General features: G+C 39.3%; 1 protein-coding gene across 1 annotated transcript in view; it reads left to right on the top strand.

Moving 5' to 3' along the window:
- Nucleotides 1-16647, top strand: part of PDE4D (phosphodiesterase 4D) — a 1258413-nt gene that overhangs the window by 258973 nt on the left and 982793 nt on the right. The window contains exon 3 of the mRNA XM_047729070.1: nt 13133-13362. Within this exon, the coding sequence (XP_047585026.1) occupies nt 13133-13362 (230 nt within the window). The remainder of the gene's footprint in view (nt 1-13132; nt 13363-16647) is intronic.

Genomic DNA, 16647 nt, shown 5'->3' with positions numbered 1-16647 from the left:
GGACTATACCAGTAAAGAATATTTCTGCTGAAAATGATTGAAATCTAATTCAAATTAGCTTAAACAAACAAATAAACAAAAGGATTGTGTGACTTTGATAAAGGGGAAGGATGGACAGGGGTGGGTCCTTAGCTCATATAAATCAAGGGAATCAAATTGCCCAAAGAACCTCCTATGTATCTTGTTAATCTTGCTCTCCCGAGGCTCAGCTTCATTCCTTCCTACCACAGTCCAATTTGGGGACATGACACAGGTTCTTCCACAGTTCATCTTGCCTTTCAACATCAGTGGTTGGGAGTGGGTTTACATGTCTCCAAGTCAGCAATATACACATCTTCAAAAGGATTTTTTCTTCATCATTGGAACAGTGTCCATGTTTATAGCTATGGGGTGGAGGGATTTAGATTGGTAACCCTAGCTGAACTACATAGTTGGAGCAGGGGAAGTATAGTAGTCCCAGGAGGACCGAGGAGGTAGAAACATAGGGAAGACAAAGCAGCCAGATTAAGGAGTGATATAAAGTGCCATTGAAAACTGAATGTAAAATTGATGTCAAATTTCTGTTTCAGCAAAAATCACAAAGTTTGGGAGTCCTTGAGTTAACGAAATGGGGATGATGAATGACTTCATTAGAAGGGAGAAGAAGGAAAAGGAGAAACCCCAACCAGCACAGCCATTCCTGACTCTCACTTCATAATTCAGGATTTGGCCAAAAAGGAAGGACAAGAGAATGTATCTGTCATACACAGAATAATGGTACTCAAAGATGTCTAGGTTCAAAAGCTTACAACATGTGAATATGTTTCTTACGTTGCAAAAGGGACTTTGCATTTGTTAATCTAACTTATATCAACAGCTACAAACATAACATTAGTAATACCAATTTCTAATTCTATTTTCTCAGTTCCCACTTTCTTACAGTTGAAGGAATAGAGTCAGGTGTTTCTATTCCCTTCACTGATTCCTTCAACAAGGTTTATTTCACATGTTTTGTCCCAGGCACTGGCTGAATGCTGGAGGCAAAAAAGTTGTTATAGCACATTCTTTTCCTTCCAGATGTGTCCAAGCTAAGGATGGGAATAGACACATAAACAAATCATCTCACTAGAGTTGGCAGGCTGAAGGCTGACTTAAGGCCATAAATTAAAAGGCAGGAGTTATTTGTTTTCATTGTCTTGGAAAATATTTTCAACATGTTGAGGAGGAGGTCATTGAAAGAACATGACCACCAGTTGACCCGCAAGCTGGACTCAGGCAACTGGAGGCTCCTCTTCCACTCCCTGTCCTTGGAATGTATGTTCTGCCCACTATCCCCACAGTGGAAGCTATTTTCAAGGATGAAGCATTGAGGGAGCAGTGTGTTGTTGAGACCATCAGTACATTATATTTGAGTGAACCCAGCTAAGACCTCTTCACAGACTTTTAAGATTCTTGTGGCTAGGTGGAGAGGTCTTTTCGTTTTGCAGCTGCCCAAGACAAGCCTTGTGTGTAAGTTCCCTTGCTTATTAAACCTGCCACCCACCAATCTGGAGTAGCCTCTTTCTTTGGTCTTTCCTTGCCCTCTGTGTACAGGGGATAGTTTCAGATTTCAATTAGGAAGCTCCTGTGGTTTTGAACCAACAATGGGAAAGGCAGCCAGGAGACTGAAGAAATGGGTCTTGGGACAAAGGCGTCTTTAGGGGAAATTTTGCATTGGTTATCCATCTCTGTGTGGGGAGAAGTGGCCCATATTTAGATGCTTGTGGACTGCCGCATAAATACGGGAACACCCTGAAAAAGCTGTATGGTTTGCACATTTGTTTGAGGACCCACACATAGCACACTGTGGCAGAGAAGGGAAATAATTGGCTGCCACAATAAGCTCACCTCTACAGTGGGTAATTAGGCTGGCTGCCCACTGATCCCAATTAGGGGCCAAAGCTCAAGTTAAAAGTTGGCAGAAGAGCTGAGGTTAAAGAAGTATATGCAGGTGTCCACTACTCTGCCACTTCGGGACTGGCAGACAAAGTGGAAAAGCACGTTGATAAGAGGGAGGCCTTAAGGTACCATTTTGCAAAGCTGAGATGGGGCACAAGCTGCTGAGAATTAAGGTCTGAGTGCTTATGACACAGCCTGATTGGACACTAAGAGGTAGGGGCATAGGACAAACTATCCAAGGGCTACATTGAAGAAGTGTTGTACTCTCTGCCCATAGTGCTTTCAGAAATCCAGTACAGATAGTAAAAACAAAAACAAAAAATAGACAAAACAAACAAAGAAACAAAACCAGATGGGTCATGACAGATGTTTGTGAACTACTGAGAACTGGACAAGGTAGTGCTGTGCCCAACACTGCATTTATCTTAGATACCTGAACTACAGTCCTGGGAGTATATCATGCTGTAATGGACTGAGGAAATGCTTTTTTCAGTATAATCCTGGCCATTGAGTCATAAAATCATTTTGCCTCCGTATGGAAGGGGCAATAGTGGACTTTTCAAGGGCTTTTCCAAATCTATCTGCATGGTCCCACAATATGTCATGGGATGTTGCTGGAGATCTGCCCTGTTCTCCTTCCGTGGATTAGTAAAATGCATCCATTACATGGATGATGACATCATGTTAAGATGTGAAAACTTGCCTCTGCTGTAGGACATTCTACAGATTTTGCTGGAACATCTTCAAGGAGAGGATGACTGGTGAATGATGAACCCACAGAAAATTTAAGGCTCAGGAACTGCTATAACGTTTTTCAGAAAACTTTATATGTATTGTGGGATAAGTCCCTCATTGTCCCAGAGGTTGTGATTAATAAGATATGAGCCTATTCTATTCCTAAGAACCTGAAAAAGGTGAAAGATTTTGTATGGATTTTGGGGTTTGGGAAGACTTTTCTTTCCCACCTGGCACAGTGCTTCTGTTCTTTAAACAGTGTGGTAAAGAAAGGGCACCTATGAGACTGGGGATCGGAGCACCAAGCTGCCTTTGAGAAGACAGAAGTTTTAATGATTAAAGAGATTGAAGCTCTGGGCCATCTCTCAAGCATGGCTACCATTTGAATTAGATGTCTGTGACTCCAGAAGGTATGGGTTGGGTGTTATGGCAGAGATAGCAGGAGGAGAGCATGTCCCTAGGATTTTGGTCCTAGTTCTGAAGGGAACAGAAACCAGATAGACCTCCATAGAGCAACAGCTCCTAGGAGCATACACAGTACTCCTCCATGTTGAGCCTCTTATGAAGGAAAAGCCTATCATAGTAAGAACTCCCCTTCATCTCAAGGGGTGAGTGGAGAATTTGTCCCACCCCTTGCAAATATGCCTGGGAATACTCATTCTGCTAACCCACTGTCTAGAAATATGGCTGCTGCTAGGCCCAGTGGAGTATATAGATCCTCCAGATGCCTCCACCCCTATTCTTGTGGTGGTCTGTAAAGAGGGAGTGGGGAAAGTTCCTGCTAATGCCTGGTATACCGATGACCACCCACCCACATGGACTGCAGTCACTCTTCAGCCCAACACTGACACCATCTGGATGGAAACAGGAACAAGCCCAGCAGCCAGTGGGCTAAAGGAATAGCAGTTTAGCTGGTTATCACTCATGATCCCTGGCCATTTACCCTTTGCACAAACAGCTGGATTATTATAAAGGGATTGACCCTATGGCATGGACAATGGGAAGCCCAGAAGTGGGTGATCATGAGTAAGCCCTTGTAGGACCAGGTTAGGTAGAAGACATTCGGGCTCTTCTACAGGAGCCTGAGGTAGTCTTCATGGTCCTTACCTTATGGCTCAAGGAAATTATAGCCCCTGGCAATGAGGAAACTGATGCCCTAGTTTAGGGTATGAACTTTAGCAACTGACCCTTTCGTAGATACAGCAGATTGCCTCAGAGAAAGAGCAGCCACTGTAGCATCCAGTGGGATTGCCTATTGTCATGGATGTCAGATTACCCTTAAAATGTAGCAACTTGGTTAATGCAGTAACAGCACATCCTGTATGTTCTGAATAATGCCTAAGGCAACTGCCAAAAGAGTCTGGAGCCATCCATAGCAGTTTCCATTCAATGAGGGATTGGAAAATTGATTATATTTGCCCCTTCCTCCAAGTGAAGGTTCTAAATATGCCTTGGTTTGTGAGGACACTGTGTTTAGCCTAATCCAAGCTTTCCCCCATTGCTGTGCAAACCAGGTTGCCACTATTAGGGGATTAGAGAAACTCAGTGGATACCCTCACCAAATAGTGATCACGAGTCACATTTCCAAGGTCATGATGTGGAATGTGATATTGAATGGAGGCTCAACCCCCAAGTAGCAGAATTGGTAGAAAGGAATAATGGAGTACTAAAGCAGAAATTAAATTACTAACAAGTAAAACCACTTTGGCTGGGTGGATTAAGTACTGTCCCAGGCTTTAGAACATTTGAATGATCAATTATATGGTCTATTACCCTATCTGCATGACTGCAGACTCTTATGGAGACACCTAATGCTACAGATGTTGTGGGAGATAGCCATTATCCTGACTCTCACCAAGGATCAATTTGCTATGTTGTTGAGGACAACAAGCCCCATCACACTTGGGAAAGATGTATTCTATTGGAATTTGTAATGGGATGTCCTATCAGGATGAGTGAGTTACTTTGCACCTTTGGGTGAGGAGGAACCATGTAAGCTCAACTGAGACCCTATTGTCCTGCTGCAAGGTGAAGCTCTTGAAACACACTTTATTGGAATGAAACACATACTGCTGAAAGAAAGAAAAAGGTGGAAGTCCTGGGTTGGTATATCCTGCTTCCAGTCCATCTCTTCTCATTTGGCAGTGCTACCTTCTGGCATGGTAAACACAACCAGTTCAAACTCTTGAAGCTGCAGCCACGTTAACACCTAATAATCAAGGCACAGGTATAATTCCTTTTTTTTTTTTTTAAGATTTTTATTTATTTATTTGACAGAGAGAGATCACAAGTAGACGGAGAGGAAGGCAGAGAGAGAGAGAGAGAGGGAAGCAGGCTTCTTGCCGAGCAGAGAGCCCGATGTGGGACTCGATCCCAGGACCCTGAGATCATGACCTGAGCCGAAGGCAGCGGCTTAACCCACTGAGCCACCCAGGCGCCCCAAGGCACAGGTATAATTCTTATACAAGGTGGATATTTTCCCATACAATTACCTAGTAAATATCTGTCTTTTCAACCTTGGACTTCTACTGTTCTGGTGTCTGGTCACAGATGGGCACTTTGATGGAAATATCTTTCTACAGTGGGCCCACTGATATGCTTGACAATAGAATCAATCCAACTTTTGGGTAACTGGGCAGCTGCCACTCTCTATGGTAGGTATCACCACTCCAGAAAGGGGATTGTAAGGCCTTAAAGCAGTATACTAAGGAATAATGACCTAGTACTCTTACTCTTAATTCTTCTGATATTACTAATACTGATCCAGAAACGGGCTGTGACACACACTATTAATAACTGGGCCTGGATGTTTTGTTTTGTTTTTTTTTTTGTTTGTTTGTTTTTTGTTTTTTTTTAGCATTCAAACTGCACAGGCAGCCCATCAAAGTGTTGATCAGAAGGGCCTAAAAGTACCACCATCAAAGCAATGGATGGCTAGGGGCTTTTGGGTGATGTAATCAGTTTAGTGGCTGACTCTTGGTTTTGGCTCAGGTCATGATCTCAGGGTTGTGGGACTGAGCCCCGTGTTGGGCACAGCACTCAGTGGTCTGCTTAAGTTTCTCTCTCCTTATCCCTCTGCCCCACCCCCACCTCTCTCTCTCAAATAAATAAATCTTTTTAAAAAACCCAAAAGCCATGGATGGCTGTGCTCAAATTTGGGATGGGTTCATTTGAGCACTCAGGCACCCCCTATATTGGGAAGAGAAATATCACTCTAAACAGAGCAAACCTAATTGTACCAGGGACATGGGATGGATATTACCAAAGTTGCATAGTCACTGTTATATTAAAGGATAGTGACTGGTTTGGCACTAATGGGTTTGACACTGACTGGTCATATAGTCCAGGTATTTTTGGATAGCCCCCAATGGGATCCAGCGGGTATATAGCACAATCTTTGTGACTTCTACCTTAGTGGTTGGGCTGCGCATCCTGGAGTTTCCTTGGCCACAGAAGAGAATCCACTCCATAGTAACAAAACTTACCAACCTCTGTTTCCTCCAGGCATATTCTGTTTTCCACCAGTATGATTGTTTGGCCACCATCTTTGTTCCCTCCATTGGCCTGGAAGATGTTATAGGGCACACAGAAGTTTTTATTAAATTCCCCCACAAGCCTTAAGTGATGGTTGGCAAAGCCTGTTTTTACTGAACACTTAACTCTCTGTAATGAAAAAGTTTGTCTTCTGAAATAGAATGGACATTATTACTGCCTCCCAAGGAGGCACCTGTGCCATTATCCAAACAACGTTATGTTTATATCTGATGAGTCTGTTAAAATGTATCATCTTTATTAAATCACATGAGGACACCCCAGTCTGGGGGGCTTAGTAAATCAGTGGTTTGGATCATGGGACTTGGCGCAGAAAAACTTAACTTATTTCGGGAACCATTATCTTGATGCCGGTCTTCCCTGGCATGCGCCTATATTGCTGCTGTGGTACCTGCCTCCAGCACACCCCGCAGCCCCCAAATGAGCCGCCTCCCTGATAGGGAAAAGCCTTGCTAACTCCTCTGGGTTCATTGTAGAAGGGGAGGCACTGGGTTGTAAGAGCCGCCACAGCGGTGCCCTGTTTGAGGAGGTCACTAAGAGGTCATGGCCTCTGGCTGAACCCCGCAGCTGCATCCGGGCACTCAGAGGTCCCTCCGCCACGCGCTGTCGGAATGTCCCTTCCTTGAACCATTTCCGCCGCAGGAGCTGGCTTCCAGGCGCCGCCTCAAGGGAGCCATGTGCTGTGGAGACTTTGGGGTTCCTGTGACTGAGTGCAGGGGAGGCATCCGCATCAACTTCAGACCGTGGCGGTGTCTGCGGTGATCCGCATGGCTGGAGGCGCCCAGAATCCGCCTGTTGGTGTAAGTTCCCTGGCTGCATCCGACCGCCCCCTAACCACCTGGGAGGGCCTGCCTGCCCCGCCCATGCCCCGCCCTGCCCGCCGTGTGCAGGTGCCAGTTTCATAGTCACCCAGGAGGCTCCCGAGGTTTTGAACCAGAAGTGTGTCAGAGGAGGAGAGAGACGGCGGAAGTGTAGTATCCGAGAGCATTGCTTAGGTAGAAGAGACAGCCGCCGATCCAGGTGTGGACTAAGCAGAACTGAATGGACAAGTAAACATAATCATAAATCTTGGTTGGCCTCAGAAAGTCCAGCTTTTCTACGACGGCCATGTCACTTTTGACAGCAGCCCTTTTCTCGAACAAAAGTGTCACCCTGCATCCGTACTCCCAAAGGGCCCTAAGTCCTCTGTTAACAGCTCTAGCTCTACTGGCTATCAGCTATTTATCTTTGTCCCCACATGACTAGAAATATTTGAGGGAAAGGAAGTGCCTTATTCATCTGTATTTCCAGCACCCTACACAGTCTTGGAAGTTAGTATACACTTAATCAGTTCTTAGATTGAGGAATTAACTGAAAAGAATGATGTCATGATTAAGATAACTTGAACTCATAGGGATGTGATTATATGTAATATAGCTCTAGCTATAATAAGGAGACCCCGAATTTTAGTGGCTTCCCAGAATGAAAAATTATTTGTGGCCCATGTAGCCCAAATTAAGTGTTTTTGATTGTCAAGGGGTTTTCTTCTGAAGAGTGAATTTGGTACCATGACTCCTTCCATCTTTTGTCTCCATGATCTTCAGTGTAAAGCAAGGGGTTACAGAGGGTGAGACGAACGAAGGGTTGCCATCACAGTTTTTATGGGCCAGGTGTGAAAGTGGGATATGTTTCCTTTCCTTGTAATCCATTGCATGCAATGTAACAGCATTGATACTGTCTATAACTACCTGCAATAGAGTCTGGAAATGTGATGTAGCTCTGTGTCCAAAAACGTTCTCTCCTACAATGCCACATAAGAAACAAATATGAAAAACAATGAGATTATCAGCAACCATGGCAATTTATTTAACAGTTATGCATATGCCCCTATTCTTAGGGCCTTGTAAACTGATTTGCAATCTACTTTGGGATGGAAAAAAAAGGAGAACAAAGAAATTAAATATCCTGCATAGAAGCTGAAAATAATTGAAAGGAAAATAATAATAATGGTAGTGGTGACAACATATTTAATGCTCACTCATTCATTTTAAGTGTTACTATTAGGGAATTATTTTCTTTAGATATGCCTTTCAGAGACATATTTGTCCTAACAGTGAAAAGAATTATCTAAAGTGGGTTTTGTTTTGTTTTTTTTTGGTCAGCTATTCCAAACAAATTGTTTAGTTGCCAAAAGGAATTTCATTGTATTACAAGTTAATAGTTTTGCATTAAACTGATTCAAACATTTTAGTATTTTTTTCTCTTTTGATATTGTATATCTTAAAGCAAATTAAGTGATATTTATGAATCTCATTAATAACAAGATGAGTGTTTTGTTTTATTATTGACTCTCACTGTACTTTTTAACCCCCAAGTAATACATTTTTATAGAGAATATAGAAACTATTAATAAAAATATGAACATTATCCCAATGCCATCACTCAAAGAAAGCCATTTTAGAGAATTGGGCTATATCCTTCCAGAATTTTTCTGTGACTATAGTATGTTGATTTTTCATTTTGTTTTGTTTTGTTTTAGCATAGCTTTACAAAAGTAAGATCAGTTTGTAATCTGTTTTTCTTAGTCAATGTTGTATCATAAACATAATCACATATCTTTCTGCATTAACAACCTCATAGTATTTCATAATATGATAAATCAAAATTTATTAAGCCAATCCCTCAACACAACAATTAGATTACTTCCAGTTATTCATTACTATAAATAAGCTGGAATGCAGGGTGCCTGGGTAGCTCAGATGGTTAAGCGTCTGCCTTCGGCTCAGATCATGATCTCCAGGCCCTGGGATCCAGCCACATATTGGGTTCCCGGCTCAGTGGGGAGTCTGCTTCTCCCTCCGCCTCTGCCTCTCCCCTATATCATGTTCTCTCTCTCTTTGTATCTCTCTGTCTCAAAAGAATAAATAGAATCTTTAAAAAAAAGCTGGAATGAACATCTCTTTACTTGGATCTTTGCCAGTCTTACTGGACTATGCCTAACATGTCAAAAACCAAATTTTAGTATGCATAGGAATCATCCTGAGGACTTATTCTAGATCATAGTTATAGAGATTCTGATTAGGCAGAGCTGGAATAAGGCCTGGGAATCTGAATTTTAGCAAGCACCATCTGTGATTACTGTGCAGGGAGTTTGGGCATCACATTTTGAGAAATGATGGCTTAGACATATTATAAATAATATCTTATCCCTCCAACCTTTGCAAAAATACCATTTTCCAGCAATAAGATACATGTGTCCTAGTGGTCAGTTTTACATTTCTTTACAAAATAAGGCCATTTTACCTCCTGCCTTCTACCAGTTATTCTATATATCTTTGAAATATCATTGATATACACTGATCTGGAATTTTTAAAGATCCATTTGTCATACTGTTTTTTTTAATGGAAATGTTAGGATATAGATATATACTGTTCTGTCATTTTTATTGTCAAGATAAAAATACTATATTTTTAATAGAGGCTCTCTCAAAAGAGGTTACCTCTCGAAGTGGTTTTATCTAAAAGAGAATGTCACAAACATTGAGTCTCTCATCAGATTGCTTGGGTTATATAAAGCATTTTTGCAGTAACAATGCTATTGTCAGAGTGGGCAGCTCAACACATAAAAATACATTAGCTTTGGCCAGTTGCATTCAGTGTTCAGCTCTGCTAGACTCATCCTTTGTTCTTCTTTTCCACGTTCATACTGAAGAAGGGTATCTATACACTTCAGTTACTAACTGCTCTTGAGAAACATGTAAGGCAAATTATGACCTGTTAGCAACACCGGAATGTGGGTTCAGTTTGCACTTAAGTCCTTAGATGAAGACATAGAACTTCACAAACACACAGAGGCTCACTTTCTCAATCTAAAGGCCAAGAATATTACATTTATTACCTTTTCATTTTCTGTATTTGCCATCTCTCTATACATTGATTTTACCATTGGCTATCATAAAATCAGAGTATTCAAAACTGAAAATGGCCTTAAGTTTCATTTTGTACAATCTCTCAATTTTCTGTCTAAAGAAACTAAAGCCCAGAAAGGTTCAATGACCTCTTAATACCATAAAAGTAATTATCCTGGAAATTCAGTCTCCTGATTTAACCAACAAGGATTATCATTAATTTTTAGTGTTTATGTCCTGATTTCAGTTCTGTTGTTATTTTAATGAAAATGTGAAGTTTATTAAGTTTTGGTCAATTAGTACATGTTCTCTTCTAGTAATCTGCACCCTACCATACTATACCTGTTAGAGGTAGTAAAACACAGTTATTATTAGCTCTACCTTTAACTAAAAGAAAATTGGTTTTGAATCTTGACCTGAAGGGTATTCAGCCATCCTAGTTTGGGCCTGGGTGATTTCCACAGACATGGAAATTTCAGTGCTAAGATCAGAAAGTCCTAGGCAAACTGGAGGAGTTACCCTACAAATCATGTGGCTGATGAAGGCATGCTGTTTTATAGGTTTCTCTTTCTCTATGTGTAAAAATGGGAAAAGTAACAGCATCTAACTCAGAGGATTTCAGTAGAATTTGAGAGTTGGTATATGTGAAACAAGTACCATTTAGTAAGGACTCAACAAATATCAGTCATTATTAAAATTTTTCTCAGATTTGTTGAGATGTAATTGACATAGGGCAGTATGTAAGTTTAAAGTGTAACAACACTGTGATTTGGCTTACACCATGTGAAATAATTACCACAATAAGTTTAGTTAATATTCATAATCTCAAATAGATACTGAATGGAAAAAGAAAAAAAAATTTTCCTTATGGTGAGAACTCTCAGGATTTACTCTCTAAACAATTTTCGTATATATCATACGACAATGGTAACTGAAGTTATCATGTGGTACATTATATCCCTAGTATGTATTTATCTTATAATGGGAATTTTGTTCTTTTGACCACTTTCATTCAGTTTCTGCTTCCTGTACTCCTGCTTCTGGTAACCACAAATTGGATCTCTTTTTTCTGTGAGTTTTTTTTTTTCTTCTTAGATACTACATATAAGTGAGTTCATACAGAATTTGTTTTTTTCTTACTTATCTAACTTAGCATAATGCTCTCAAGGTCCATCCATGTTGTTGCAAATGTCAGGATTGGCTCCTTTTGAAGCTATTATTATTAATGTTTATAAATCAAGAAGATTCCTCAGAGTGTAGATTTTCAGAATCTGGATCTTCATATCTGGGATTTGAAATAAATGAACTTTGACTTTAGCTTAGACATGTTCTTTACCTTTTGTGCCCTTATTTTATTCTATTTATCCATTAAATTGGATAATAAAATGAAAGGCTGAGTAGAGTACACCACTGCATATCCTTTTACATTTTTCAAGATATAAACCAGAAAAAGACAAATTTTTTTCTGTGGAATTGATAAAGATGAATGAAGTATCAAAGGCAGCATTGTGTTGTGAAAATATAAAGCAAATTAACCTGGATTATAGTAATAGTAGCTGCCATTTTGTTGAGTACAAACTGTGCCAGATATTGGTGCTTTAAATAATACATATCTCTGTTCCAGACAATAAACTTGAGAGGTAAAAATTATTATCCTAAATGTTCAAATGGAGAACCAACCTTACTTGTCAAAGATGGTAGTATAATAAGGAGTTCAATAGAAATTCTAAGCTAAGCTCCCCAAAGTCAGTTTTTAACTTATAATGAACAGGCCTGTTTTGGGAAAAGTACTTTGCCACTCTGGACTAGTTTCTTTATCTCTAAAACTCAGAAGGAAATAAAATTGTTACTTATGATTGTTTATTACATTGTAGGTAATGAGAAATGCAGTTTCTTATGTTTCTAATAAAGAAACAGAAAACTCAGGGAAATAAAGCAACACTCTTAAGAACACAGCTAAGAGACAACGTAAAGACTAAAGCGTAGTGTATTACCTGGTAACATTTGGTGAGTCTATCATTCTGAAGACATGGAGATAATAAACATTGTTAGATTAGACTTTCCAACCACTGGGAAATAATAATTGTTGCTGTAACAGTATGTTTTTTCCAACTAACATCAAAATATTAAATTTTCTACTGTATTCTAGACTTGGTTTACCTTGCATGTGGATAATAAAGATCTAATTTGAAGAATTCAACTATGATTTTAACATAATTCTCCTGGGTGCTCAGCTTTCCTTTTCATGTCCTTTTTTTTTTTTAATTCCCCTTACAAAGTCTTACTGTAAAAGTTTGCAAAGCATATTCATCCAAGTTACACATACCATATGAAAATGTGTTACAAATGTGGTCCTAAGTATGGAGAAAAAGAATGGGACTCATTTTCTCGCTCGTTCTTCATAGGCATGTAGGTGTAGGTATTTCATACATCAAGATATATATATGAATTTTCTGTAAGTCATTATATAGAAGGTAGAAAAATATTTTTTTTAAAGAAGAGGGGAAGTCTTTTTTAAAGATTTTTTTATTTTATTTATTTGACAGAGAGAGATCACAAGTAGACAGAGAGGCAGGCAGAGAGAGAGAGAGAGGGAAGCAGGCACCCTGCTGAGCAGAGAGCCCGATGCGGGACTCGATCCCAGGACCCTGAGATCATGACCTGAGCCGAAGGCAGCGGCTTAATCCACTGAGCCACCCAGGTGCCCCAGAAGGTAGAAAAATATTTTGACTTGCCCTTGATTTTATAGAATTCATGCACAAAGCTCATAAATTCTAAGATTATTGGAGATGTCAGTTAACTGTAACAACTGAGCCATATTTAAATATACTAGGGAACAAATTTACCATTTTAAAAATAAATCTAGATTTCAGTTACTCTAATCTCATCACCAAATATTGTTCTGTTAGTGTTGTTGCTTCATAGTTAGCATTTTTCATATATACTTTTCCCTTAATTTCTTTCTCTAGAAGTATAGAGCTATCATGTATTGATCAATGCTATTCTATTGAGAACTGTACTTTCTTCAACTATTGCCTTAGGCCTCTGAGGAAACACTGCATTCCAGTAATGAAGAGGAAGACCCTTTCCGAGGAATGGAACCCTATCTTGTACGGAGACTTTCTTGTCGCAATGTTCAGCTTCCTCCTCTTGCCTTCAGACAGCTGGAACAAGCAGACTTGAAAAGTGAATCAGAAAACATTCCAAGACCGACCAGCCTTCCCCTGAAGATTCTACCATTGATTGCTATCACTTCTGCAGACTCCAGTGGGTGAGTGCCTTTCGGCGATGTTTTTCCCTTTCGTATTTTGGATGGTGATTGTTATCTTTGGTCTTTCTATATTCTAGATCTAGAGATTTTGTGGCTCATTGCTTGATTTGAGTGGGAGGAAAATGGGGTTTCTAGAGTCCAAAGAAAGAAGGGTAAATTTTCCTCAGGTAATGTCTCTCTCTTTGTAGGGGAAACTGTTTTAGTCAAACCGTTTTACACAGAGGAGTTGAAAATGTATTGGCAAATGATCATAAGCCTCTTGGAAAGGAGACTTGGACTTAGAAAATTAATATTGGTCATATGTTATTTAATGAAAATTTATTAACAAATAAGAACTGATGGACAAATTACCACATAGGTATACATGAAACAGTAGGCAATGTTCACTGATGCAAAACAAATTTGGAATCAAGAATAGATTGTCCTGTAATTAGAATCAAAGGAAATATGCAGTTAACGGGCCTCGTAATTTGGCCCATGACACTTCGAGGTGTTATTTACTAGAATACTGTTTCAGTTCCCAGCATGAGGTGCTTTTATTTAGCATTAATACATACAGAAGGATCACACATGGTCACTGTCTCCAAGATGCAATAACATTTATATCTCCAACAAAGTATTTGTGTTTTTGTTCTTTCTCTGCTCTTTACCAATAGAGTTTTTACTCTTTAAGAGCAATGTCACTAGATAAAACATTGTGAAAGAAAGTATGGGTAATGGGTGCATCCCTTATTTGCTCTTTTGTTCAGCTGCATTTTTAAGAAGCTTCAGTAGAAAAGAAAGAAGGAAACCAAGTGGCCCATACTTGGAAAGACTCTAGAATGTTTGCTAAGATTATAAGAACAAAGCTATTTGTTATGTGGCAAATGTGATTCTTCCCCATTCTCTGCCAAATTTAAGGCATCTCTAGGGAAGTTACTTCTGGATTTTCTTAAAAGTGATTAGAAAAGTTGTGACCAGAAGAAATTTTGCTAATAACTGTCCTTTAAGATACTGAATTTAGTTGTTTAAATTGTTACTGTGTTATTAAAAGGTATAAAGAAATTACTACTAAGTAAATAGAAATACAGCAAATTCTTTCTTTGAAACAATGGGAAGAAGAAATATTTGTTTAGTTATTTTTCATATTGGTTTTGGCTTTTGATGAACCATGTATATAAAAAAGTGTGTACATCTATTCACCAAATGCACTAAAGCAGTTGGGAATTGTATATGGCAGCTTGATCTGAACATTCTTTGAAAAATACTATCTCAAAAAACTGATTTCCCCTCTCATTGAAATTAATACCAATTCTGTTCATCTGTGTAGAGGGCAGGATTCCCAGATGTTAGGAGTGTCAGGGGTCACCAAGACCACTCCTAGTTTCCATGGTTGCTAGGTGAGCTTCCAGGACTCAGCAAATAGTCATATTCATGGCTGAGATTTATTACAAGAAAAGAATACAAAGCAAAATCAGCAAAGAAAAAGGCACATAGGGCAAAATCTAGAAGAAACCAGAGACAAGCTTCCAGAGTCTCCAGTCCCAGGGGAGTCAGACAGGATGCACTTAATTTCCTCTAAAAATGAGCTGTGACAGCACATGTGAAATGTGTCACCAGAGAAGCCTTCTACCAGAGAAACCCACGAAGAGACTCAGTGCTTATATGAGGAATCTAAAATAGTGCAACTCGTAGATACAGTAGAAAGGGGCTTGCTAGAAGCTGGGGTAGAAGAAATGGGAAATTGCTATTCAATGCGTATATAGTTTCAGCTATGCAAAATGAATCAGCTGTAGAGATGAACTGTACAACATTATGCCTATAGAGAACAATACTGTGCTGCGTGCTTTAAAATATGTCACTAAGGTAGATCTTACGCTAAATGTTCTTAGCACAATAAAAAAAAAAAAAACCCACAAAACAAAAAATAGACTCAGTGCCCAGAATTTTTACTGGGAGGTGGTCACTTAGGCACCCTCTAGCTAGTATGTGACTAAAGTTCAGATTCCCAGAAGGAAAGCTGTCATTGAGCACAAACCACATTTTTTGGTAGAACCAGTTTAGGCACAGTGAATCACTCGTACCATTCAGGAAATTGTGGGCACCTTCCTGAAATCCAAGTTTCTAGGGCCAGCCTTTCAAACAAGCTTTTTTAAAGATAATAGTCACAGGACTGATGTTAACACTTTTCTGCACAGCAGGTTTATCTTAGAATCATTATCTTGCTTTTTCTACATTTGAGTAAGAAGAGATTATATTTATAATTAAAGTTGAAATAAACCAATTTAAGCCTGTGATGCATTCAATTAACTTCGGTATCTCAAAAAAATTGGTAGCTAACTATGACTTCTTATTCAAACCTTATATCATCTGTTATTAAAAGAAAATGATGTAGTATATCTAATATCTCTATGTAGTTGGCAATGTGTATAATTAAAAATCTCAGGTAAAAGCCAAATTCATTTAATTAAATTTGAATGTGTTACTCAAAACAAATAGTCCCTAAGTGCCTAAGGCGCTTCAGAATTGTCTGTATGATAGTACTTCTGTTGGTCTAAAGTTTGTGTCCTTCTTAATAAGAATCTAAGAATCAAGTTTAAGTGAAATTGTGTGTACCATTTGTAATACTCAGGATTTTGGAGGGAAGAATTTGTCTTTGAGAGAAATAAAACCAGGGTAATTTGTTTGTACCTGAAAGCAGCCTGGAGATTCCATGGACAAGAGTAACCAACAAGAAACAAAGACTAGGAATGTATTAAAGGGATAGTTATTACCTTCTGAAGCAAAAATTATTTGTGAATTGAGTATTTGAGAAATAGAAAAATCAGACGTATACTTTTCTGGGATACCTAAGCTTTGGAAGGGAAGCAGAAGGTAAATTTAGGGCTACATTCTGTAGCCACTTCAGTTAACCAAAACCCCAGATTACTTCACAGAAAGGGCTTTTGGGGGAATTGAGACTATTTTAGCTTGGTTGTCTCAGTACCCCGTTATTAAAGGTGAGCATGTCCCCAGACCCCACTGTCAACTGACAATGCTGAGATATTGGTAACTATAAATTTTTGATGGGAAAGGAGGCTTTTTATGTCTTTTGGATTTATTTTCCTTATTTTCTTAACATCAATACTTTTTGCTCTTTCTTCTGGTGTATCAGTATATCAGACCTTTGCTCAGTCTTATATCACACAGTAAGTCTAGAGGCTTATGGCACCCCTTTAGAAAGATACATTCCCAAGAGTAACTAGTTTTTGAAAAGAATGTTGGCCTGGTGAAATGAGTGTTATGAATGGCGCTGTTAGCTTCCTC

This window comes from Lutra lutra, chromosome 5 (assembly GCF_902655055.1).
Source record: "Lutra lutra chromosome 5, mLutLut1.2, whole genome shotgun sequence".
Lineage (NCBI taxonomy): Eukaryota > Metazoa > Chordata > Mammalia > Carnivora > Mustelidae > Lutra > Lutra lutra.
The sequence above is the reverse complement of the archived record's forward strand: the minus strand, read 5'-3'. Positions and strand labels throughout refer to the sequence as shown.